This window comes from Podarcis vaucheri, assembly GCF_965113315.1.
Source record: "Podarcis vaucheri genome assembly, chromosome: 2".
NCBI lineage: Eukaryota > Metazoa > Chordata > Lepidosauria > Squamata > Lacertidae > Podarcis > Podarcis vaucheri.
In genome coordinates, this window is record NC_138760.1 from 127,167,948 (window position 1) to 127,195,116 (window position 27,169).

The 27,169-nt window shown below is 49.0% G+C and overlaps 1 protein-coding gene and 1 long non-coding RNA gene across 2 annotated transcripts in view; both read left to right on the forward strand.

Moving 5' to 3' along the window:
* The window catches only part of LOC309527442, a 39,389-nt gene extending 12,532 nt beyond the window's left edge, over nt 1-26,857 (forward strand). Inside the window, exon 2 of the long non-coding RNA XR_014217218.1 lies at nt 26,324-26,857. This is a non-coding gene — a long non-coding RNA (uncharacterized lncRNA). The remainder of the gene's footprint in view (nt 1-26,323) is intronic.
* Nucleotides 1-26,857, forward strand: part of LOC309527415 (major histocompatibility complex class I-related gene protein-like) — a 32,193-nt gene extending 5,336 nt beyond the window's left edge. The window contains exons 2-8 of the mRNA XM_082214266.1: nt 211-486; nt 14,826-15,101; nt 18,495-18,782; nt 23,465-23,551; nt 24,415-24,453; nt 25,101-25,133; nt 25,669-26,857. Coding sequence (XP_082070392.1) covers nt 211-486; nt 14,826-15,101; nt 18,495-18,782; nt 23,465-23,551; nt 24,415-24,453; nt 25,101-25,133; nt 25,669-25,691 — 1,022 coding nt within the window. The 3' untranslated portion in view covers nt 25,692-26,857. The remainder of the gene's footprint in view (nt 1-210; nt 487-14,825; nt 15,102-18,494; nt 18,783-23,464; nt 23,552-24,414; nt 24,454-25,100; nt 25,134-25,668) is intronic.
* Nucleotides 26,858-27,169: the final 312 nt, after the last annotated feature.

The window sequence follows — 27,169 nt, forward strand, 5'->3', positions numbered from 1 at the left end:
TTATATCCTCTCCCCTTTCCAACTCTATGATTCTTAGGCTGCCTCTGCTCTGCCTCCTCTATGTTTAAAGGCAGGTCTACAAACTCCCCCAAACCCTGCTGAACTTTGGATCTCCTAATTCAGGGCTGCTGCCTGTAACACAGCAGGATTAGGCTGCCGCCTTCATCTGCAGGACCCCTAACTCTCTGCCCCCTCTCTCTTCCTTTCCAGGCTCCACTTCTCACTCCCTGCGCTACTTCTACACAGCCGTGTCTGAGCCTGGCCAGGGGCTGCCCCGGTTCATTGCTGTGGGGTACGTGGATGACCAGCAATTTGCTCAGTACGACAGTGACACCAAGGAGATGCTGCCTCGAGTCCCCTGGATAAGGAAGGCGGAAAAGGACGATCCTCAGTACTGGAACACGGAGACTCAGAACCTTCAGGCCTCTGAGCTGGGGTTCAGGGTGGATCTGCAGACTCTGCGGAATCGCTACAACCAGAGTGGAGGTGAGTGGAAGGCACGAGAGGAACAGAGTCACACTCCCCCCCCCCCAATATACTTCCCTCCAAGGGCCAGAATTGCAGGGCGGGGTCTGCTAGGAGGAAAGGAAATGGAGGGTGGGGGTCTCCACCAGGGCAGAGGCATCTCCGCTTCCCTTAATGAAGGTCTTAATGGAGGCAGGGATGGTGTGTGGGGGGGGGGGAGAGAATGAGACTTGGAGGGCAGAGACCCCCCCCCCCAGTATGACCCTCTCTGGACCTGCACATCCTACCAAGGAAATGTCTCCATTGCCTGCCCTTCCTTCCATGCTAGGCCTGGCTTAGGCCTTTTGAGGTGGAAATCTGTCTAGTTCGTTTTCCTCTGGGAGGGGAAGAGAAGGGTGGGGATCCTGAGGCTGAGACAAGCAAGCCTTGAGTTCTGGTCCTGCTTAAGGAGAGGCCAGCTGCCCAGGCAGAGGTGCTGATTGGCTGACCCTTCTGACCATCACCAAGCCCCTCCCACTCCCTGGCACAGTGTTGAAAGAGAAGCCTTTTTAAGGAACTTGAATGGACTGGGTTCTGGGGGTCAGAGTGGCAACTACATGGTTAAAACCATAAGCACACTTCATTGCATTAAAATTTCTAAACAGATTTGTAAGAAATATTAAAATTATTGGTAAATATAGTTTAAAACAATAGACAAAAACAATTAAAACATTTTTGGAAATGAAGATTAAGAGGAAAAAAGATTTAAACATTGACATCTATGTGTTTGGTTAGGCTTGCCTAAACATAAATCTTTTTAGCAGGCACCAAAATTTAGATTCCATGGGCCTCTGATCCTGCAGCCAAGCTGTTCTTATGTCCTGCAATGGCTTAACTAACCCTAAAGTCAGTTCAAGCAGTTCAGTCCTAAGGTGTCTGGAAGAGCTTACTTCCTAAGAATGACGTTTACGATTTTTTCTCTGCATAATTTTCAGCATAAATAAAATAGAATTCTATAATAGTTCAAAAAATCATAGGATTGTAGAGTCGGAAGGGAACCCAGGGGTCATCTAGTCCAACCCTCTGCAGTGCAGGAATCTCAGCTAAAGCATCCATGACAGTTGTCCATCCAGCCTCTGCTTAAAAACCTCCAAGGAAGGAGAGTCCACCACTTCCCAAGGGAGCCCTTTCCGCCGTTGAGCAGCTCTTACCATTAATAGGAATGGAGGGCAGGGACAGAGGGAACGGACCCAAAGATTCCTGTTTCCTGGAACAGACACGTCTAGTCTCCATGCAGCTGAAGCCACTATTCCATGTTGCAGGGACCCAAGGGGCAAGCGATAATGTCCACACAGAACGGGGGTGGGGAACCTGTGGCTGTGGGCCAGTCTTGGCCTGCCAGGGGGTAGGATTTGCCCCATGAGCAGAAGTAAAATCCTGCTCAGTTTGGCAGGACCTCATGTTCCGGATTCAGGAGGGGATTTGCTCCTGAATGAAGGGCTTCCCCTGGAGATGAGAAAGAAGCAGTTTGCCAGCTTCCCCAAGCGCTGAGTGCAAGGCAGGCCGTGCCCCTTGTGCTGCAGTTCCCAAGAGGCTGCGCACCTGCTGGGTGCTTGGAAACCCCCTCAGGGGCTTTTGGAAGGTGGGTGAGATGGACGGGTGGGCTATGCCATGATGCCAGCTTCAGCCTCCTGCCCCCTTTGGCCCCTGGGGACAACCCTGATCAGGATCTGGCCCTGAAGCCAAAGAGGTTCCCCACCTGTGAGACAGAATAATGGAGGTGGAAGGAGCCTTGCCAAAGGGGTCAGCCTGAGTGTGTCCAGAGCCCTCTGGCGCCTTCGTTGGCCTTGTCAGGCTTGCAAGGAAGAAACCCAGGGGGTCAGCTGAGACCAAGCCAGCGCTGCAATGGGCAGGTCTGCTTTTCTTGCAGTGGGATCAGGCCTGGCCTTGCCTTGCAGGCTTCCTCTTGGGCTCCTCTGAATTCTGCTTCTCCCCCTTTTAAAAATATCACCTTGGGACGAGGCATTGTAGAACATACTATTTATTTATTATTATTATTAAATACATTGAGTAGTTCTAGAGGGAGGACTCCAGAGTAGCACTGTTACAATCATTCTAATTGCCAGAGGGAGCAATCTCCCTTCTCCTCCCCCTGCACACCTTTTTGGGGCTTCTCCTGACACCCCCCCAAGCTGATTTGTGGGGAGCACACGGGAAGGAGATGGGGAGAAAGCCCCAGTTGGGCTTGGTTTTTAGACAAGCTGTGTTAGCTGAATCCAGCCCAGGAAAGCAGGATTTCTGTTGAGAGAGGCTTCTGTAATGCAAGACATTCTATACCCAAACTCAATTCAGCTGTAAGCCAAGGGCTCCTGAGATGAAAGGGGAAGCCTAAATCAGAAGTGAGAGCAACCTGGTATCCTCTGGGACAGCCTCTCCTCCATTGCTGAGCTCCCTCAGGCTCCCCGGAAACACAAAGAGCAACAGAACTCTGTACATGGCCAGGAGCAACCATTGCCAATTCCCATCCTGTCTTGGGGTGCCTGACGTAGCTTCTCTCTATGGTTTTGTTGTGGGAAATCAAAATGGCTGTCTGCTGTCCCTGCTGGCTGGCCTAGAGGAGACAGGGCTGGGGTCCTCAGCACCCGTGGGCCCTGCCAGGGGTCTGGGGTCTCAGCGGGTGCCGGGTGATGCCACCTGCCAAGTGAAAACGCCAGATCAATCCTTCAGATACTGAAATTTAAGAGCACATTTAAAAGCCACAAGCATTAACATTGTGGATCTGTAAAATGGGACACTGGAGCAGAGATGGGACACAAGTAGCAGAGATAAGGATCATGCCCTCTTTGATGAAGGATTTATTAGGTGGACATCAATTAGCTAATGTAAACCAGCTCTTCTTCTATTATCAATCGACTGAAGGTTTTATTAAAGTATTTACAGTACGTATTTTCCACAAAACTATATCATGATAGTATACAACCTAGAAAATTATAATAAAATCAGGAAAAAATCCATAGAATGTACATAAAACATCAATAAACACTATTTATTTAGTTAATAAAATACATATACTTTTGGACTGTAAAGGAAAAAACCCCAATAACCAGTGAAATTGAGAAAATTAAGGAAAACTCATAAGCATACTTTAGGGAAGTTAAACTACTAAAACAGATTAGAATTACCTCAACCTTCTAAGCAGCTGGGTAGGTTTTTCTAAACAGAATTTTTTTAGCAGGTGCCAAAAATTCAGTATTTATTGAAAGTGAGAGCTATGGCAGGTGGTTGACATTCGTAGTACCCACAGGGTTGCATCCAATACTATTATATTTAGAGTAGACCCATTGAAATCAGTGCATTAAAATTAAATCTGTCAAATCTCTTCGGTGCGTCTACTGTGAATAGAAATAGCATGAGATACCACCCCAGATCTTTGATGATGAATCCAGTCCACATGCCATCTCTGAAAAGTGAGCTGTGAGGAAACTGCTCTGTCTGAATGTCCGGCTCCCCAGGCTGCCTTTGGCTGAGATACTGGCAGACATGCTGTGCCCCCGTCTTTCCCCTGTGCCCCCAGGAGACCCCTTGAGGCCCCACTTCCAAGTTCTCTTGCCTGGGAGCCAAAGGACACAGACTCCTGGTCTCTCCTCCTCTCTCCTGCGCTTCTGGTGGGGCAGGGAAGGGGCACTCAGCTCTGGGGGGCAAAGAGCAGCCAAGCAAGGTCTGTCCTCCAGCTCTGTCCTCTCCCCAGGAAAGCTCCCAGCTCCTCACAGCATAGACTGCCCTGATGGTGCTGAGCATCAAAGGGAAGAGGCATGGCCTTTTGAAAAGCAACAAGTTGGCTTAACGTCAGCATTTAATTATTTTCACCAGGAGTAAAGAATTCAGTATATAGCCAAATTGTGCTTAGGCACACATTTACAAACATCTGTTTGTTCCATCATTTATATCACAGTTACCTTTCAGTTGTCCTTGAACCTGGGTTCAAATCCTGCATCAATTGCTTAATATATACAGTGGTATTTTGGTTCTCAAACTTAATCCGTTCCTGAAATCCGTTCCAAAGCAAGGCGTTCCAAAACCAAGGCACGCTTTCCCATAGAAAGTAATGCAAAACGGATTAATCTGTTCCAGACTTTTGAAAAGAACCCCTAAAACAGCAATTTAACATAAATTTTGTTATCTAATGAGACCATTGATCCATAACTCTACTATAAAATAAGTAAGACAATATTGTAGAAGATAAAAATAAAAATTATTTTTTTTTCTTACCTGCACTGATGATAGTCATTGTTTGTAGGGGGGGGGGTTATCCATTTCCACAATCAATCAATCAGTAGCTGAACTGGGTTCCACACAGTCAGAAACACAAATTAACTGAAAAAGCCTCAAAAACAAAAATGCAAAATAAATAGCAAAAACAAAAGCGCCAAATACACTTGTACCTGGGAAGACCCAGTTTTCTGAGTGCATGTTCTGGAAGTTGGGCAATAGGGGCAGTACAGGATTCCTTTTGGTGTACCGACCTCCCCGCTGCACCAAGGATTCCCTGCCTGAGCTGCTTCAGGTCGTGGCGGATGTTCTCCTGGAGACACTTAGTTTGGTTGCCCTAGGGGATTTTAACATCCATGCCGACACGACCTTACAAGGGGCCGCTCGGGACTTCGTGGAAAGCATGGCCTCCATGGGGCAGTCCCTGAATAAGTCTGGCCCAACCCATAGCCGCGGACATGCCTTGGACCTGGTGTTTACCTCCATGGATGTTGGTGATCTGACACTAAGTAAAAGCGAAACGAAAGAAGTGCCATGGTCAGATCACTTCCTGGTGCAACTGGACTTCTCTGCGACCCATCCCCTCTGCAGGGAGGTGGGACCAATTCGGATGGTCCGCCCCCGCCACTTAATGGATCCAAATGGTTTCCAGAGAGTGGTAGGGGATGCTTTATCCCATGTTGATGGCCTTTCAGCCGATTCCCTGGTGGCCCGCTGGAATGCGGAGTTAACCAGGGCTATTGACTGTTTGGCTCTGAAACGCCCTCTCCGATTGCATGGAGCCCGGACAGCCCCATGGTTTTCCACGGATCTGAGGGCAATGAAACAATCGTTGAGACGGCTAGAGCGCCGGTGGCGGATAACTCATTCCGAATCTGACCGGACACAGGTTAGAGCTCAGCGTCGAGCCTACCAAGTGGCGATAGCGACGGCGAAGAAGAATTTCTTCACCGCCTCTATTGCATCTGCAGAAAACAGCAGCAGGAGACTTTTTCAGGTGGTTCACAATTTAGCGGAACCACCTGCAACATCGGGGCCCAGTACGGGCCACATGTTCTCCTGCAATGATTTTGCAAAGTTTTTTGCAGATAAAATCGCTCAGATTCGGGAAGAAGTAGACTCCACCGTGGGAGCAGGACCGGGGTGGGAGAGTGCTAGAGTTCTGTCTAGTCAAGTTGAGTGGGATCAATTCCAATCTGTTACCTCCGAGGATGTGGACAGGCTGCTTGGACGAGTGAAACCAACCACCTGTCTCCTGGATCCTTGCCCATCCTGGCTTATAAAAGCTAGCCGGGAAGGACTGGGCGATGGGCTTCGTGGGGTGGTGAATGCTTCCCTCCGTGAGGGAGCCTTCCCAGACCCGCTGAAAGAGGCGGTTATTAAACCGCTTCTTAAAAAACCATCTTTAGATGCGGCCACGATGGCCAACTATCACCCAGTCTCAAATCTTCCATTCCTGGGCAAGGTGATTGAGCGAGCGGTTGCCGAACAACTCCAGGCACGCCTGGAAGAAGCGGACCATTTGGATCCCTTCCAGTCGGGATTCAGGCCTCATCATGGGACTGAAACTGCCTTGGTCGCACTGGTTGATGATCTCCCGCAGGCTAGGGACAAAGGTGAGAGCTGTTTCCTAGTTCTGCTGGATCTCTCAGCGGCGTTTGATACCATCGACCATAGCATCCTTCTGGACCGTCTTGAGGGGCTGGGAGCTGGGGGCACTGTTATACAGTGGTTCCGCTCCTTCCTCCTGGGCCGTGTTCAGAAAGTGGTGGGGGGGATGAGTGTTCAGACCCCTGGGCTCTCACTTGTGGGGTGCCTCAGGGTTCTGTCCTCTCCCCCATGCTTTTCAACATTTACATGCAGCCGCTGGGAGAGATCATCAGGAGGTTTGGGCTGGGTGTTCATCAGTATGCGGATGATACCCAGCTCTACCTCTCTTTTAAATCAGAACCAGTGAAGGCGGTGAAGGTCCTGCGTGAGTGTCTGGAGGCGGTTGGAAGATGAATGGTGGCTAACAGATTGAGGTTGAATCCTGACAAGACAGAAGTACTGTTTTTGGGGGACAGGAGGCGGGCAGGTGTGGAGGATTCCCTGGTCCTGAATGGGGTAACTGTGCCCCTGAAGGACCAGGTGCGCAGCCTGGGAGTCATTTTGGACTCAGCTGTCCATGGAGGCACAGGTCAAATCTGTGTCCAGGGCAGCTGTTTACCAGCTCCATCTGGTACGTAGGCTGAGACCCTATCTGCCTGCGGACTGTCTCGCCAGAGTGGTGCATGCTCTGGTTATCTCCCACTTGGACTACTGCAATGCACTCTACGTGGGGCTACCTTTGAAGGTGAATCGGAAACTACAACTAATCCAGAATGCGGCAGCCGAGACCATATAACACCGGTCTTGAAAGACCTACATTGGCTCCCAGTACGTTTCCGAGCACAATTCAAAGTGTTGGTGCTGACCTTTAAAGCCCTAAACGGCCTCGGTCCAGTATACCTGAAGGAGCGTCTCCACCCCCATCGTTCTGCCCGGACACTGAGGTCCAGCACCGAGGGCCTTCTGGCGGTTCCCTCATTGCGAGAAGCAAAGCTACAGGGAACCAGGCAGAGGGCCTTCTCGGTAGTGGCTCCCGCCCTGTGGAACGCCCTTCCAGCAGATGTCAAAGCGATAAACAACTACCTGACATTCAGAAGACATCTTAAGGCAGCCCTGTTCAGGGAAGTTTTTAACGTGTGATATTTTAATGTATTTTTGGTTTTTATGGAAGCCGCCCAGAGTGGCTGGGGAGGCCCAGCCAGATGGGCAGTGTTATGTAGTGTAGTTTCACCCTGGGCCAACAGGGGGATATTGTATATAGTTTTCACTCAGGTCTGTAGATAGTTTTCACTCAGGTCCGCGTCCGTTATTTTAGGCGGGAACTCTGAGCTGTTATGGTTACAATGTTGACAGCCGGCTGACTATAAATACAGGCCGGCTGAGCTGTTCGCAGTCAGTTTATTTCCAGCTTACCAGAATAAAAGAGCTACTTGAAGAAATTGCTGTGCCGGCTGCTATGTCAACTCACAACTTAATACTGGCGACGAAGGTGGGATGGATGGACATCAGAGCACAGCCAGATGCGGCCAGCCTCTGAACTGAGCTGAATCACAGAGCGAAATCACTGAGCGAAATCACTGAGCGAAATCACTGGGCAGAACCAATTCAGAGCTGACTGTTCTGGCTGGAGCACTGTGTTCCATCCATCGCCTTTACGCCGGCATCGGAATCATGGCTTCACTTGTGCCTTTACCGCCGTTTGCGCCAGCATCTGAATCATGGGACTCCTACCTCGCTCGGTTCGACTGCTACCTCCAAGCCAACGAGCTGACAGCAGTATCAAAGGATCGGAAGCGGGGCCTATTCCTCAGCCTCTGTGGGCCTGAGGTGTTTGAGACGGCCCGAGCATTGGTTGCGCCTGAAGCAGTCCAGGAAACACCATGGGACACGATCCAAGAGAAGCTCCGCAGCCACTACGCACCAAAGCCGTCCAAGATTGCTGCCCGCCATGCGTTCTACCACCGGAACCAGGCAGAGGGGGAGTCAATCAACAACTACACCACCGCCCTGCGACAGGCTGCAATGCACTGTGAGTTCCGAGACTTAGACGATGCCCTGATGGATCGAATCGTCTGCGGGGTCCGGGACATCCATCTGCAACGGCGTCTCCTAGCCAAGCCAGACCTCACGCTACAGAAAGCCATTGAGGAGGCTGTGGCCTCAGAAGCTGCTGAACGCTCCGCTCAGGAGATCCGCAAGTCCAGCAGCCCGCGTCTTGCTAGGGAGCCAGTTCCGGTGCATCATGAAGAGGCCAGCAGTGATGAGGCATCCTCCAGTGAAGAAGATGATGTGCACCAGACAAAGCGGGAGCGCAGGAAGTTCCAGCAGAACTCCAAGGGCCAACCGGAATGTGCTGGCTGCGGAGGCAACCATTCCCGTGCCAAGTGTCGATTCAGAGACGCCATCTGTAGGAAGTGTTCCAGAAGGGGCCACATCGCTAAGGTCTGCCGATCGGCTCCGTCTGACACCCCCCCTTCATCGACTCACAAGTCCAAGTCTTCACGCCAGTCTGCCAAGGGAAGTTGTTTCGCTCTCACCAACTGCCGCTGCCCATCTGGAACCACGATTGGCCAAACCGACTCGTCGACGCGACGCAAGCTGAACGTCACGGTGCTCATTGAAGGAGCTCCATGTGACATGGAGATCGACACCGGGTCTGCCCTGTCCATCGTGTCATGGAGCACCCTCAAAAGACTGGTACCCAGAGTGTCCAAAAGGCAACTCGACTCTCACCGCGTACACCTGAGAGACTACCAGGGAAACGACATTCCCGTGGTAGGCGTTGGCCGGTTCCGGATCGCCTTCAAGGATTTTTCGGGCCTGCTCCGGTTGGTGGTGGTCGAAGGTCAGCGGCCAAGCCTCCTAGGGCTAGACTGGTTTGATGCCCTCGGCCTGGAAATCACCGGCATCAACTGCATCGCTAACGCAGAGACTGAGGGTCTGGTCAAAGACTTTGCCGAGGTTTTTGACGGCACCTTGGGGCAATATACAGGTACGCCCATCTCCTTTAGCCTTGATCCACAAGTCGCCCCCATCAAGCTAAAACCACGCCGGGTTCCCTTTGCTCTCAAGGCTAAGGTGGACGAACAACTGGACAAACTGATCGCCCAAGGAGTTTTGGAGCCGGTTGACCACGCAAAGTGGGAAACCCCCATCGTCACGCCTGTCAAGCCAGATGGGTCGGTGAGAATCTGCGCTGACTACAAGTGCACGATTAACAAGGCACTTCAGCAGCACGCTTATCCGGTTCCTGTTGTCCACCACCTGCTGCATTCCCTGGGTGAGGGTAAGATCTTCGCTAAGCTGGACCTTGCCCAAGCCTATCAACAACTGCCTGTCGATGATGCCACTGCTGAGGCCCAGACGATCGTCACCCACCGGGGGGCATTCCGTTGCCGCCGGTTGCAGTTCGGGGTGAGTGTGGCTCCTGGCATCTTCCAAAGCCTTATGGAGCGTCTCCTGCAAGGGCTTCCGGGCGTGGTACCATATTTTGATGACGTCTTGGTGTCTGCAGACTCACACCAGCAGCTGTTCGAGCGCCTCCGTGCCGTGCTGACCAGGTTCCAGGAGGCCGGGCTCAAGGTAAAGAGGGAGAAGTGCCAGATTGCCGTTTCACAGGTAGAGTTCCTGGGCTATCTTATCGATGCCTCCGGCCTTCATCCAACCACATCCAAGATCCGCGCTATCCAGCAGGCCCCCACCCCAAAAAACAAAACGGAGTTGCAGGCATTCCTGGGGCTGCTGAACTTTTATAACATGTTCCTGCCCCACAAAGCCACAGTGGCTGAGCCTCTTCACCGACTCCTTAGCACTAAGACGCCTTGGGCCTGGGGTCATCGGGAGACGGCGGCCTTCAACGCGGTCAAGGCTCTCCTTTCTTCAGACAGTGTGCTGGTACAGTACAGTGAATCCAGGCCACTGGTCCTTGCCTGCGACGCCTCACCTTTTGGCATCGGTGCTGTCCTTAGTCACCGTTTTCCAGATGGAAGGGAAGCACCGCTCGCCTACTTTTCCAGGACACTATCTCCGACGGAACGGAATTACAGCCAGCTCGACAAGGAGGCATTGGCACTTGTGGCTGGAGTGAAGAGGTTCCATGAATACCTCTATGGCAGGACTTTTGACCTCATCACTGACCACAAGCCACTCCTGGGCCTCCTCGCCGGTGATCGTCCAACTCCACCAGTCCTCTCACCACGCATGCTGCGATGGACTGTTTTCCTGGCTGCCTACCACTACCAGCTCATCCATCGCCCGGGGAAATCGATGGGCCATGCCGACGCCCTCAGCCGTTGCCCTCTTCCAGCATTTGTGGAAGACCCGGCTCCAGCTTCATCGCCCCTTCTGATTGAGGATCTTCCGACGGCGCCTGTATCGGCTGCCACTGTGGCCTCCGCGTCTGCCCAGGATCGCACCATCAGCCGGGTGCTCAACTGGGTGTGGAGGGGGTGGCCACAAGGGCCTTTTGCATCGGAGTTCCAGCCCTTCGCAACCAGACAACATGAACTCTCAGCTCATCGCGGCTGTCTGCTGTGGGGAGACCGCGTCGTGATTCCCCAGGGACTCCGTCAGCGCGTCCTGGAGGCTCTGCACGTTGGCCACCCGGGAATTGTCAAAATGAAGGCGTTGGCTCGGTGTTACGTCTGGTGGCCTAATATGGACGATGCCATCACTGCCTGGGTGTCCGCCTGCCAAGCGTGCCAAGAGTCGAGGCCTGCACCACCGGCAGCTAAGGGTCACACCTGGGAGACGCCAAAGACACCCTGGTCGAGGGTGCACATCGATCTGGCTGGCCCCTTTCACGGCCGGACCTTTATGGTAGTGGTGGACGCCTATTCCAAATGGCTGGAGGTCGACCTGATGCCCTCCACCACTACCGAAGCTGTCATCCGGGTGCTGCGAGGCCTGTTTGCAACGCATGGGTGTCCTGATGTCCTGGTCTCTGACAACGGACCGCAGTTCACGTCAGGCACGTTTGAGCGGTATCTTTTGGGACTGGGCATCCGCCATGCCCTAACGGCACCTTTTCATCCATCCAGCAACGGGCAAGCAGAAAGAATGGTGCGCTCGACAAAAGAGGCACTGGCGCGCCTGGACCGGGGAGACTGGCATGAGCGGGTCGCCGAATACTTGTTCATGCAACACATCACCCCTCATGCAGCCACAGGGAGGAGCCCTGCTGAACTGCTTATGGGCCGCCGCCTCAGGTCACCGCTCGACCGGCTACACCCAGACTTTGCCGTGGCTGAACCCCCAGGCTGTGCCAACGCACCACGGTCATTTGTCCCAGGAAACCAGGTCTTTGCCCGGAACTATGTGGGGGACATTCCTTGGGTGCCAGCCACAGTAGTGGGAGTCACTGGACCTCGCTCATACCAGGTGGCACTCGAAGACGGACGCTTGTGGCGACGGCACATAGACCAGCTTAGGCGCAGGGTTGGGGACGTGGACACTACCGAGGTGCCCCCAACTGCGGTTGCGGCTCCAGAAGAGACACGTACAGATGGCGAGGCCCCACCTACACCTCCCTCGCAAACTGCCAGCGTGGAGCCGAACCAAGCCGTTCCAGAACAGACTCAGACCACTCCACTTGCGGAGGCTCCACCCACAGCAGCGGATCCAGGGGAGTTGGTTCCAACGCCACCTAGGGTCGCACCACAGCCTCAGCGAGAACTGTGTGGCCCTCCGGACTTGGCTTCCAGTCCCCGGCGGTCTGGCAGAGTTTCCAAGCGCCCAACTTATTTAAAGGACTATGTTGTTGGACAGGTATCACTGTTGGTCTAAGTAGGGGAAATGTAACCGATATGCTTTTGTGCCTAATTGAACCATTACGCGTAGTGCTGTATATAAGGAAACCATTACGATTGCAACTAACGCCTTATCTCGGTGGGGAGGGGTGTTATGTAGTGTAGTTTCACCCTGGGCCAACAGGGGGATATTGTATATAGTTTTCACTCAGGTCTGTAGATAGTTTTCACTCAGGTCCGCGTCCGTTATTTTAGGCGGGAACTCTGAGCTGTTATGGTTACAATGTTGACAGCCGGCTGACTATAAATACAGGCCGGCTGAGCTGTTCGCAGTCAGTTTATTTCCAGCTTACCAGAATAAAAGAGCTACTTGAAGAAATCGCTGTGCCGGCTGCTATGTCAACTCACAACTTAATAGGCAGGGTATAAATAATAAATTATTATTATTATTATTATTATTATTATTATTATTATTATTATTATTATTACCTTGTTTCTTGAACTTAATCTGCTCTGAAAGTCAGTTTCACTTCCGAAATATTTGAAAACCAAGGCACGGATTCTGATTGGTGCAGGTGTCCTGCAAACAATAGCCGACATCCGTATCAGACGTTCAGCTTCCAAAAAACGTTCAAGAACAGGAACACTTCTGGATTTTTGGCATTTGGGAACCAAGGTGCCACTGCATATCACAGCCTTTCATTTAGAAACTGCAAAAAAAGAGGAAATGTTTAACATGATGGGGAAAAAGATGGTGATTGCGATACAACAGTGGTGAGAAAACCTTAAAATCTTAAAATTGCTACCCACATGAGCTAAATAAGCGAATTAGTTGATTTGAAGATGTTAGCTGCAGGATAATCCAGAGAGTTTACATTCAGCCCATACTCAGACTTATAGTTGTCCAAAGTGAGGCCTCCCTGGGTTTTCGGTTTTTGGGAACCAAGGCACCACTGTACAAAAGTACTTGTATTGCGGGGCGGGGGGGACACAATAATGGAAAGTTCTACAAAAAAAAGACTCTGCAGTGGCAGGCATGGATGTCTTCCACATATGCCTGTTATTTGTGGCACAAAACAAGGATGCCAGCTGACGTTTGGCTCTCTCCCTGGCACTGTTGGCATTGGCTTTGTGGCAAGGGAGTAATAGGGAGGGATCCTGGAAGAGAGCAAAGAGCACCTTCTTAACGTGTAGATGATAGATCTGGGAATCCAGTTGAGAATCCAGCCATGGCGCTGCCGATAGTGAAATTAAAGGGGGGCGTGTTTCCCTGAAACTTTGTGCTCATGTGCCTTGATACTGGTCCCAGGCAGCAAATGGATTTTAGTTGCCTTAATGAAGTGCCAAAATGCCCCCCCTCTGCTGCAATCATGACCCCAGAATAAGCACAGCCTCTCTATTCTGTGAAACCTCTGCCTCCTCGTCCTCCCCACTGCCCTGGAGAACTGGGGGTGGGGGGCGGCCGGGGTCTGCAGTGCTGGAGACGACAGGAAGGAAGGATGGTGTCCCTATTCCATATTCCACAGGGAGATGGGGGCCCCCACAGGGATGCCGGCTGTCAGCCCCCCTTTCTCCTTGGGGCCTTTCAGAATCCATCCGGTTGTCTGGACTGCTCACTCCACCTGCTGGGGGGCTGATAGAGAACGGGGCCCCACATCTGGCAGTTGCTCTTCTTAAAAACCTGCCTCACCCCATGGAACTGACTGCCAGGAAAGAGTCCCTCAACAAGAGAGTTCAGAAATGGACTAGTCACATTCTTCCCAGCTGGTTTTAGGCGTCTGGTGTGTGGGCAGCCAGGATCACAAACAGATTTTATTTTATTTTATTTTATTTATTTTCCAATTGTAACTGCTCAGTCCTCTGCATGTTTACTTGGAAGTAAGTCCAACCCCACTCAGTGTGACTTACCTTCAAGTAAATATGCAAAGACAAATATATGAAACATGTAATGAGAGAATCAAAATGATCTGTCCCATTTAGGGATTATGGGACTTCAAAATGATTGTTTTAATGTTGTTGTTGTTTTGAAGATTTGGTGGTAGCCCCCTGGGGTGGGCAGGGGGATGCAGGGACCCCCCATCTTTGACAAGGGCCGCCTGGCTTCTGCTGAGAAGCGGGGCCATTCTGCAATGGGGCAACCCCCCCTTGCGGCTTCCCTTTCCCTCCCAGGCTATGAGGAAACTTCTTTTTCCGAAGTCCCTTCCATGACTTTCCTCCTTTTAGGGAAAAGGTCCTTGATATGGAGAAGCTGGGGGGGGGGGGGAGAGAGATGGAGAGGAAGAGGAGACCTTCTCTCTTGAAAGGGCCCCCCATGTGTGGGTGTCCCCCTTCCATGTTGCCCCTTTCTGGGACTGGGACTGGGTACAGCTGAGGCGTCCCTCCCAAAGGGGCAAGATCCAGAGGAGCAGGGCTGGGGGGAAAGAGGGACAGACTGTGACCTCCGACCTGCAAGGGATGCTCCCCACCCCTCCCCCGCCTCCAGGGAGTTGGGAGAATCCACTAGGAATTGGGGGAGGGGGAGAAAGTGTGAGGCGATGAGGGGGGGCAATTAAAGGGGGGCTTTATAGGCTCAGGATTGTAGCGTTTCCCTCAGTGAACGTGTTATGTGGATGAGCCTTCAGAAAGATACAATGCTGGGTGATTTTTCTCCCCTCTGACTGCTGCCTCTTCCCTGAGTCTGAGGCAAATAAATCCTTTTTCCCGGGCACTTTTGCTGATGGGGGAGGGGCTGCTCTGACCCCCCTTGACCTCCTGCGTCTCTTCTGGTCCTTCCAGGGATCCACACCTATCAGAAAACGTACGGCTGTGAGCTGAGTTCAGACGGGCGCAAAGGAGGGCATTACCAGTACGGCTACGACGGGAGAGACTTCATCGCCTTCGACAAGGAGACCCTCACTTCGACAGCAGCTGAGACGGCGGCCGAAGTGACCAAGAGGAAGTGGGATGCTAACATGGCCGGGAACCAGTACAGGAAGCGCTACCTGGAGGAGGAATGCATTGCGTGGCTGCAGAGATACCTGGACTATGGGAAGGAGACTCTGCTGAGGACAGGTAAGAGGGGGGGGCAGTGGGGAGGGGAGGGGGGCTCAGTGGGGCAGTTTCCCTTCAAGCTCCCCCCCCCTTAACAGTCTTCCTGTCTGGACCAAAAAGCAAACAGTTTTCTTGGTGGGGGCGGCAGAAATAAGTTTGGGACCCTGGGAGGAGAAAAAGGGTCACTTCAGAGTATGATGGGGGGGAGAGATGCTTATAAACAGCCCCCCATGCCTAGAATAAGGGATGGCAAAAGACAAATGGGGGGAGGGGACACAAAGAAACAGCAGGGAAGGGGCCAGGAAAGCAAAATGCATTTTAAATTAAGTAAAAAAAGAAAATTGAAATGAACAGATTTGAGGCGGGATACGGAAAAACCTTTTGCCTTTACACTTGGGTAGGGGAAAGTGGGGCAAATTGATGCAGAAAAATTCAATCTCATATTTTATGTACCAAAATGATTCAAATAATTTAAAAAATTGCTTTATGCATGGCATAAATTAATTATAATTAAGATTATAATAGCAATCAAAAGAACCATTAAAGTTAGAAGATAATGAGAATATAATGACTTGAGTAAAAAATGGGTTTTGTATCATTCTGCTCCACCTACAGGGCACTTTGATACAGTGCATGGGGCACTTTGATGCAAAGCGTAAATTGTATGAGAATGGCAATTATTTACAAAAAATTAATTAAAAAAAATATTGTGAGAGATCATAATCAGCCCTTTAAAAAGTATAAGATCTCACATTAGGTAGTCAAAAAATAGTAATTTAAACAAAATGCTTATAATTTAAACAAAATGCTTATTGCACATTATATCCACTGAAGTTAAAAGAAAAAGTATAGAGATGATGTTCGAGATGTGTCCTTTGAGAAATTTGGTTTTGGCAAAACAACATCTTTGAAATCAACGCTTGCCTTATCTTCTACATTGGGGAAGACAAACATACAAGATCCTGGATATTTCCTCAGATATGACACTTGATAATCGGTCATATTATATTTAGAAATGACTTTGGCCACTGTAGTGGTTGGGAGTTACTCGTGCGTAATCCTGCTCCGTTTGAGCATCGGCTTGCCTGGTTAAACCCTCCGGACTGCACAGCCCATCTCAGCGTGGCTGCCCTTAGTCACTTGTAGAATCTGTCTGTGGGCGTTTCTTAAAGCGTTGCCAACATAAGAGTTGTTTGACACCCAATCGTTTCCGCCTCTCACTGCACGGGAGTCTCCTGCGCAGGGTGGGCGTGGGCAGCGGGGTGCCTGGGCTCTCCTCGCTAACTTCCCACGAAGAGTCCTGGAGCCCCTGCAGCTCCCTGTCCCGTTGCTCTCCTGGATCCCTGGTGTTACACTCATTCTCTTCCCCTTCTACCCGGCTGCGTCTCCCTCTAGCGCTGGGACCTTCTCCTGCAGAATCAGAGACCCTCTCCTTCTCCCGTGCCTCTGATGGCAGTTCCCTGACAGCCACATAGTCAACAACAGTTTTTTTCTTTTCAAATTTCATAGGTAGGACATTAGTTTAGAGATTTCATGCAAATTTTTATATTGGGGCACTATTGTACACGAGCGGGGCACTTTTAGAGTGTATCAAAGTGCCCCAATGGACATTTTCAAAAAACTAACAATTTCTAATAAAACCACTGAACTTATTTTAAAAAATCACGTGTAATCCTGAATACTGAGTGGGATAATTTACCTTTGGTATTTTTAATTCTTAACTAAACGACGAAAAACAGCATTGGAACACTTTTACATTTCACGTAATTTTTAGTTGGCCCCGCTAGAAAGTATTTAAAAATTAATTAATTAACCTTTTTTTAAAATAGAAAATGTGGCCCCCTCACTAAGTCTGTAGGTTAGCCACTCGTGGCCTAGAAGCAGAAATCCTGCACATAGTGAGAGAGTATGGAATTCCCTCTTCTACCTTCTTATTTTTTTTATTTGTGAGGAATAGTACTTTTTTCCATGGGGAACATTCAGAAATGTCATCTTCCCCAACCCCATGCCTTGAAATGGTACAGTCCACTCTTCCGCCTTCAGGAATCTGGCACAGGGGCCAATCAAATGATCAAGTGTTTTGACTGGCTTTCTTCCTGTCTCATATTAGCTTTGCTAATATGAACATTAATTAAAAATGAAATAATTCTAGCACCCTTCCTTTTTGAGGAATGACACTTATGTATTAGCCGTGCTTAGAGAGATCTGAGCAAATTCATCTATGGGGGCCTGGTGATAATTCACCCCAAAGACACTGAGCATATTTCTTGAGGTTGAGGATTTCACCTCAAAAGCCACAATGAAGCGTTTTCAAGGGTGACAACGTGCAAAGGAGGCTGGGAATTATCCTCTTTGGGACAGAGGTTCTGCTGAGGTCAGGTGAGGGGGTGGGTGGGGTGGGGAGGTCTTGTTTGGGGTTTCTATGGGGAAAGGGCTTGACCTTCCTTCCTTCCTTCCTGCTCCCCCAGCAGAGTCACATCCCCTCCTAGACCCGAGTTTCCAGTCCAGGCACTGCAAAGCGGGTGGGATCCTGGAACAGCCCCTTCAGACAACAGCTACCCAGGGAGCCATTTTTAGAACAAGGGTTACATTCTGCGAATTGTGCCTAAAGCCAAAATTGTGTATCGTCAAAACACATTGGATTCAAGGGCGATTGGGTTGCCAAAGTCCTTCTTCCTCAGACGCCCGCCTCCTCTTTTGGGTTTTTGGAATATTTTTGGCAAGTGCGTAAATCTGTATTTGCACCAGTTAAATGTGCGTAAGTTGCTGGCTTACTGGGCCTCCTGGTCTGCCCTTTCCACTCCAGGGGAGGCTGCCGTGGAGAAGGGAGATGGGCCCTTTCCAACCTCAAGGGACCCTTTCAGGGCAGGCGGGAGAACTAGAAAGGAGCTCTGTCTTTCCCAGGGCTGTTGGCTTTGTTCACTAACTATGGAGCTGAAAAGTCCCGGAGAACGGAGAGCAGCGAGTCCAGGATTTCTTCCCCCTCAAGAGAGAAATCAGGATCAGTTCATGACTTGCAACTTGGAAGGATCTGAATGAATCCCACCATTGGGGACCTGGTGAAATTTGCCCCTCAGCCTAGAGGCAGCTCCCTGGGACTATCTTGGAACCACAAGAGCTTTTCAAGATGATAAATTAATTTGTACCCAGTCCTCCCTTCCAAAGGAGTCTGCTTTGGCAAGCAAAGGATAAAACATCTACAAACAGTTCCAGCATAGACACTGACTGGGGAAGATGCCAAGGGAGGTTGAGGAAATCTCATTTATTCGCAGTTCTTTTTAATTTCTGGAGATGTGAGTTTCTGACTTGGTTGCCTCTTGGGTCCCTGCTCCTCTGCTCTTAAAAAATACAGGATTCCTTCAGGCTCCCGTTGTGGATGTCTCTCTGTTAACCCCAGTGCGGCCCTTTTTGCAGAGGCTCCGGTGGTGAAGGTGACCAGGAAGGCAGACTATGACGGCCTGGAGACCCTCGTTTGCCAAGTCCACGGCTTCTACCCCAAGGAGATTGAGGCCAACTGGGTGAAGGACGGGGAGGTCTGGCAGGAGGGCACCCTCCGAGGATTGGTCGCCCCCAACTCAGACGGGACCTACTATCTCTTGCTCAGTGTCCAGATCGACCCCGAGGAGAGGGAGCGCTTCCGGTGCCGCGTGGAGCACGACAGCCTGAAGAAGCCTCTGGAGGTGGCCTGGGAGAAGGAGCCTGGTGAGAGACAGACAGACAGACAGACAGGAGGGGGAGGGGTGGGCTCTGGGAGGGGGGTTTCCACCCAGCTCCTCCCTTCAGCAGCAGCACAGCTCAGATGGGGAACCCCAGTTGGATCCTGTCTGTGTCTCTGGAGGGAACTAACTGAATCAGAATCGGTAGATTTCAGCAGAGATGCAGCCTTTTCCGGCAAGTGTCTCATAGGCCTTGAACTCAAATGTCGTAGGTAAAAACTGACTGTCAGCTTTTTGCCTTTAAGCCTAAGTAGTTGTGATGTCAAAGAATGTGGGCACTTATTTTACTTCTTCAAAATCAAACACATCTCCTCCACATGGCTGACTTACTTACACTCTGTGACTGAAAAAGGGGCAACGAACTTAAAAGAGGGAGCCCCGGACTGAGTGTACTTCACAGTGAAAAAGATTCTCACTCGCTCCTCCTCACACTCAAACACCCGCACATCGCTGGCAAGGGCAAGCAGGAATTTTAATAACAACGCTTGTCTCACAAATACTGTCAGGAAAGCTGCGCCTGCAGGAACCAAAGCAGAATGTCTAAGAGCCAGACTCCCTTTTCCCCAGCAGGAGCCCATGAACGCACATCCCCACCCACAGCCCAGACTCCCCTTCTCACAGGCAGGCAAGCGAGAATTATGGAAGCCGCCCTGCAGCCAGAGACTCACACAGGCAGGGCAGAGGGGAACAGGGCTCACTCAGTAGCGCTACGGACTTCAGAGATTCCACCCAAACAAAAAAACTGGCGATTTTGCCTCATTTAAAAAATTTGTCTGGACAGACATTTTATTTATTTATTTATTTATTTATTTTAATAGATATTTATTGGGAATTTTCCATTTTAATACATTAAAAAGCCAAAAAGAAAAAAAACAAAAGAAAAATTAAAAACATATACAGTTTACAATCCTTATTTTCCTGTAACATATTTCCCTGACTTCCCCACACCTCCCCTTCTTATATTCCAATTCAAATTGTTAGTTCAACAAGTTCTTATCCCCAGTTTTTAACCTTTTTATATTTAATTCATTTTAAGAAACCAATTTTACCTTATAAACATCAAAATTTATACATCAGTGCTTATTCTTAAATCATTTTTCTAAAGTAAACCCAAATTCCCTTCCACGAATTCCCCACTTTTCATACTAATAACAAACAGAATAAAAAGAAAAAGACGAATTATGATTATACACCCTTTGGATCCCCAAACCCCACCCCATCCCCTTTCCCGGTTTCAATCCCCCACAAATGTCCATCAGTCTTAATCTGCTGTCAGCCTGGAGATCTCACGTCCGAGGCTCTTAATTGTCTCTCAGTTCCTCTCTGCCGGTTTTTTTGATAGTCCTTAATGTTAAACACCAGATCTCAGAGGTGCTCTGGCCCGATGGGGACAATGTTTCTTCCAGCCAGACCTCCATACTTAAAGGTGGAGCCCAAATCTTGTTTCTTACTCCTTTCAAGTCCAAATGTCCCCAAAGCTCCAACTTTCACCTTAATCAAATTTGTAATCCTTGGGTCTTCAGATCTCCACATAAGGAGATCTCTCCATTCTTCAATCTCCAATTCGGACCAAATTTTCATCATCATGTCAGGCCTCTGGCTCTCCTTTGTCATCTGCAACATTACATCTCCTTCATTTTCCTTAAAAATAACATGTGTCTCTTTCTCCGCACTCTCAAAGTTCCCAAATTTCTCCTCTTGTCCAGCTGCATGAACTTCCTGGATCAAATCCTTATCAAATTCAAAGAACCTGCTTACTGTTAAGTCCAGAGTTGCAACGTTGGTAGCCAAAACATCAATTTGGCCTTGTAACTTTCCCAAGAGAAAAAAAAACTCTGTCCAATTTAGCTTGAATTTTCCCTCCTTCAACCATTCTTGTAATGTCCCAAAAACCCCTCTAGAGGGATTTTTTTTAAAAAAAATATTTATTAGAATTTTACAAATTATAACAAACATAACAAAACACACAAACACAAACAAAAATAAAAAAGAACAAGCATAATTTCAAAACCTTATTTTCCTAAATCCTACTTCAGCGACCTCCTCATACCTCCCCTTTCTACATTCCCATTTCAAAAATTTAGTTCAGCAAATCCTTACCCTTAATTTCATCTAATTGTCATCTTCTCTTTTCTTTTAACTTAATCTTTGCAGCTGTACTCCCTTTAATTTTAAAACCACATCATTCTAAAACTCATTAATTTTACAATATTTCTTAAGATAGTTCTTAAATTTCTTCCAATCTTCTTCTGCCGTCTCTTTTCTCTGGTCTCGGATTCTGCCGGTCATTTCTGCTAGTCCCATATAGTCTATCACCTTCATCTGCCATTCTTCCAAAGTGGGTAGATCTTGTGTCTTCCAATACTTTGCGATGAGTATTCTTGCTGCTGTTGTAGCATACATAAAGAATGTTCTGTCTTTCTTTTGCACCAATTGGCCGACAATGCCCAGGAGAAAGGCCTCTGGTTTCTTAGGGAAGGTATATTTAAATACCTTTTTCATCTCATTATATATCATTTCCCAGAAAGTCTTAATCTTTGGGCACGTCCACCAAAGGTGAAAGAACGTACCTTCAATTTCTTTACATTTCCAACATTTATTATCAGACAAGTGGTAAATTTTTGCAAGCTTCACTGGAGTCATGTACCACCTATAGATCATTTTCATAATATTTTCCTTTAAGGTATTACATGCCGTAAATTTCATACCGGTGTTCCACAACTGTTCCCAGTCAACAAACATAATGTTATGACCAATATCTTGTGCCCACTTTATCATACCTAACTTAACTGTTTCATCTTGTGTATTCCATTTCAACAGCAAGTTATACATCCTTGACAAGTTCTTAGTATTGGGTTCTATCAGTTCTGTTTCTAGTTTTGATTTTTCCACCTGGAAGCCAATTTTCCTGTCCAACTTAAAAACCTCCATTATTTGGTAATAATGAAGCCAATCTCGCACTTTGTCCTTTAACTTCTCAAAACTCTGCAATTTCAGTTTATCCCCCTCTTGTTCCAAAATTTCCCAATATTTCGGCCATTTGGCCTCCATATTGAGTTTTTTTCACGGCCTTAGCTTCCATTGGTGACAACCACCTTGGGGTTTTATTTTCCAATAGGTCTTTATATCTAATCCAGACATTATATAATGCTTTCCTGACAATATGGTTTTTAAAACCTTTGTGAGCTTTAACCTTGTCATACCATAGATATGCATGCCACCCAAAAATATTGTTAAAACCTTCCAGATCTAAAATGTCTGTGTTCTCAAGAAGCAGCCAATCTTTAAACCAGCAGAAAGCTGCTGATTCATAGTAAAGTTTAAAGTCTGGCAGGGCAAATCCCCCTCTTTCTTTTACATCAGTTAAAATCTTAAATTTTATTCTGGGTTTCTTACCCAGATTTTGGTTACTTAGTATTCCTTCCAGTTCAAATCCAAAAATCAAGTTAGTTTGTGTCAGTTCTTCCTTATTTTCAACAAAATATAGCCAAATTGTAACGAATATAACCAGCAGAGACAATAATAAACAAAGTTCGCTTTTTCCGTCTTGACAGCTAATTTGACAGCTGTCAAACTCTTCAATATCTCTTCAACAGGCTCTCTCGCGGATCACTCCCGGGTCCGGGGGGGTGGCACTTCAGCTCCGAAAATTAGCTCTTATCCTCCAGCAAGATTACTTAAACTGCCAAATCGTGAAATTAATGTCTTTTACCCAATAAATAGGAAAAAATCCTCTCGACCTTAGTTAGCTGGTCCTTGCTTTAGATTGTTTACAAGACGGGGAGACGGACTTCCTGTTTGCGCCTTCCCCGATCGTGCCTAATTTTTAAAAAAAATTCTTTATAAATCCAATTTCCGTACTACTCACGAGTTGCTGCCTTAAAATCCAATTGTTCACAAGAAGAAGTCAGCGCTCTCCGACCATGACATGCGGCTTCACTCCGCAGGAGAAGCAGTCGACTCTCAGCACCACGCCACTCACCCCGTTCCCCGTTCCGAAGCCTTTAAAAAGGCTCCTTCACGGGTCGGGGGGGCGCAAATGGTGCCCGCCGAGTCACCAGGTTCACAGGCTTCGCCGCCTGTGATTTTTGAGGGTCCCCGCATCGCCGCAGCGGCAAGACCCAAATCCTGCGGAGCCGATTCCCTCCAGAGCTCGGAGGGAATCCACCATTAGCCGATGGCGCTAACCCGGAAGTCTGGACAGACATTTTAAGTCTGAAAAAGGACTGGACATATGGCAACCCTAAACAAGATGCTTTTTTCTAAGTGTTTGTGCCTTCCATGAAGGACTGTAATGCTGGGCCCTGGGGGGTCTCAGAGGGGAGGGAATCCCTTCCTCTCAGGGTCAGGACAGAGAAGGGTGAAGCGCCTGAGCAGGAGGAGACCGGCTTTTAAGTCTGGAGTCTGTGATGAAACAGATGTGCCTGTCAACTGTCTTCCTTAGATATATTGGGGGTTTTTAAGACCTCTAATGCTGAACTCTGGTGGGGGAAAGGACCATTGTATTGGGGCCACTACAGAGAAGACCTTGGCCTGTTAGGAGGGAGAAAGAGGGCCTGCTTTGCACACATAAAATCCTCCCGGGCTCATAGCTCAGCACCTCCAGCTTGAGGCCTTGGGGAGCTCCTGCCACCAGTCTGAATAAAAATGTCTCTTTTCCCCTTTCAGTCAACCTGGGGCTCATTGTGGGGGCCATTCTGGGTGTCATGGCTGCCATCCTGCTGGTCTCTGGGATCATCATCTTCTTCATCCGCAGTAAGTAAACCCTGGATGCGTTTGCTGCTTCTCCTGTGTCCTTCTGTCTTGGCCTCTGACTGGGAATGTGCTGGTGGAGCTTCCTGGCAATTGTCGCTGGCATCCCTACAGAGACCCCTCCCCATAAAACACCCTTTGAACATGAACCCAAAGTCCTGTTGGTCATTGCTTTGTGCTCACTCTGTGCTCAGGAAATTCACTTTCCACCTGATGTTTTAAACAGTCCTAAGCCTTCAGTCCTGTGCACACTTAATAGGGAGACTTCCTTACAAATCTTTAGGTGCCAGGCAAAAACATTTCTCTCTAACCAGGCCTTTGGCCTTTTAAATGTTTGTGGGAGGGGAGTTACTGTTTTGTTTTTGCTTTATTCTGTATTTTGTGCTCTCATTTTGTATTTTTATGTTGTAAACTGCCCTGCCATCTTCAATAAATGAATAAATAAATATTGATCTGGGAGGATGCTGTATTGAACTGAATAGGACTTTCTTCTGAGTAGACTTGCCTAGAATTGCACTGTTAAAGTTCATTATGTCTTCCCCCCACCCTCTCTGGGCAAATTTAAGGATTAGGGGTCTGCTGGGAGTGCAATAATAATCTGAAATGGAATGAGTGAAGGGATTAGATTCCCATGGTTCCCATGTTGATTTTTTAATTTAATTTCCTCAATTTTTTCTACTTCTTTGTAAAATGAGTTCCTTGAAATGCTCCCCTTCTGGGCTCCCCTTCCTTGGAGGTGTTTGGAAGAGACAAGAGGAGCATGTGCTGGGAAGGTTTCAGCATCTGAGAGCCAGGAATTGTGAAATGTAATTGTGTGGCCTCTGGAGATCCCTTCCAGCTCTGACCTTCAGCTTTTGTCTTCACAGGGCAACGGAGCAAGAAAGCAGCCTACGAAAAAACCGCAAGTGAGTGACTCCTCCCTTCTCTCTGTCTGACATATTTCCCCCCAATATGGAGCAGGAACAGGTTTCAAACAGACCAAGCCTAACACGGTGGTGCCCTAGTCCTTAAGCCCAAGACCCTGATGGAAAGCTTAAGCCTGTCTGCTCAGCCTGTCTGTGGAGAGCAAGGGGTCCCTCAGGGCCAGGAAAAGGCTGCAGAGAGACTGTCGGCTGAGGGAGGGGCTCCAAGAAGGAGCAGGAGGAAGAGCCGAGGGTGCGGGGAGAGAGGGGTCTCTGGTGGTTTAATCTACTAGAACCTGAAGCTAAAGATTTGGTTGGTTAGCTCTAGTCTGTGGGTGTTAGGAACCCACCATTGCTCTCCCCCACTCCTTCTGCCTTTCTGCCCAGATCGCACCCACCCCCGCTCTAGTCCCCCACTGCCTCCATGCCAAGCTGTGCCCATCTCTCTTTGCCCTCCAGCATCTGCTTCTCCCCCCACTGCTGTCCTTGAGCCCCCTTGCCTCTGGGCTGCCTGTCCCTGAACTCTTCTCAGGCCCCTCCCCATATTGAGACGGATTTGGGATGGGGGTGGAAGGAGGGAGGAGAAGGGCTGGGGGGGGTGGGATCTCCCTTCCTGGGATCCTGACTCCTGTGTTTCCTCCCTTTTGCAGCAAGCGACCAGGGGTCCGACAGCTCCACCAAGGGTAAGTGGGGGTGCAGGTGGGGGCAAAGGAGGTCTGTGGGGAACATCCTCAAATGGGGAAAACCTTCTTCTGTTACCCCCCTTGGGGTTTCCAAGAATGACATAATCTGCAGTGTCCATTGAGCTGAAAATCGCTCTTGTGACTCATTCTGTCTGTCCATCTGAGCTCCACAGAGGATCCCCTCCATCTGACAAATGGGTTCTCTCCAGGATCTCAATAAGAGGGAGTCACATTTTGGTTTCTGGAAGGGATTTTTCCTTCCAGTAGGACTGCTTTGTGTCCTTGTGGTATTCCCCCAAAGTGTGCAGCTTGGCTCACTTGCTTGAGCTGCCCTCTGCAGGCATTTGCTCTGCAGGCCCATTTTGGTGACACTCCTAGCATATCTTAGGTCTGATCTGACATGTTGAGGGATGGTGGCTTCCCTTGGGAGGCTGGACTAGACGCCCTTTGGGTTCCCACTAGCTCTGTAATGCTGATGCCTCAACACCATGATGTTGGCTTAACTTTGAAACCCTCCTGTTCTTTATTTCTGCAGTTTCATACCAGCCTGGTGTGTGAGATGAGACCAGAAGGAGCCTGCCCAAGTTTGGCTGTGAATTGCAGAGGCTCAGAGCCCCACCTGTCCTTCAGTGCTGTTTCTGATGTTCCTTAATCCTGGCTCTCACCCATCCATTCTGACTACAGCTGTAACTTGAATTTGAGGATAATCATGTTTTTCTGATGGATTTTGGCTGATTGTGCTTCGCAGCTGATTTTCAGAAATGTGCTTGTGTTAATCAGAAATGTGCCAGATATACGCAACTAAAAGCTTTAAAAAGGGATGAGGAGATTGAGCATGACTTGCAGGGATTTTGATGGTTTCTCTTGGTTCTTTGTTGCTGTGTTTCCCTCTACAATCCCTTCCCCAGCAGAGAATGAGGAGCTCCAGGGGGCATTCGGACCCTCCCTGTGGCAATGGCAGCTGCTGAGGCAGTTTCCTCCAGACCCTCTTTCTGTCCCGATACCTTCAAGGCTCCAGTTCTCCAGCCTGGTTCATGGAGCTCCACGTCCAGGACAACCAGCTGCTGTTCTCTGGGGCTCCACCCTGGGCCTCCCATGATGCCCTGGGGCAGTGAGTTGAGAAACAGGCTGGAGAGGGAGGAAGAAGCAGCTGAAGGGGGGAATGGACAAAGTGGGGAACTGAGAAAGAGGTAGAGAGGCTGAGGGGATGGGGTGTAGTGACTCTCCTACAGGAGATGAGAGGGACTGATCCTGCTGACAGCCAAGGAGGAAGCCTGGAAGGAGAAGAGGCAGATCAGGAGCTGCATGGCCACAATTTGATCTGAAATAAGGAGCCCCATATTTTTGGCTGCAGTTCATGAGACTTCTAGCCTGCTCCCCACAGTCTTCTAGGAGGGGTGACCCATTGAGAGTCAGACCACATGGACTCTTGAAAGTAAACTGGTTTTGTTGCCTTCAATTTGCCTAATTTTTATCTCGCCCATTCTTGCTTTTCCACCTGTGGCCCTTGAGGAACATATTCTGCCCATCTGCAGTTCCCACCATCTTCCTTCCCTTCTCATAGGCTGGCATTCCTTAAGGAGACACCTTTCTAGAAATAAGAATGCATAACTGTTTTAGGATTTGCTGCACCTTGCTTTGAAGACACTGGATGTAATTGTTATTATTCCTTTTGCAATATCCGTTGGACTGAAATAAACCAGGGTGCCCCCCCTTCTTCTTTAGTGGTTCTTTCCTTCTTATCACAGGAGTTCCAGAGATTTTGATGTTTCTGAGAATATTCAGAGTTTGTAGCCTCTGGCAGGGAGGTGCCCATAATTGTTCTTCCATTGCAAAGTGGCTGAAGAACAACTCCAAAGCGAAATGGGGACATAATCTCTGATTTTGCAGGTGTGGGCTTACGTTACATGAGGCCGCCATGTTTCTGAAGCCAAGAGGGTGTGAAGTCTGGTCAGGGCCTGGATGGGGAACCATCTGGATGCTGCCTTTGGTTCCAGGACGAAAGAAAGGAGGGTTTGGGAATATAATAAAAGAAA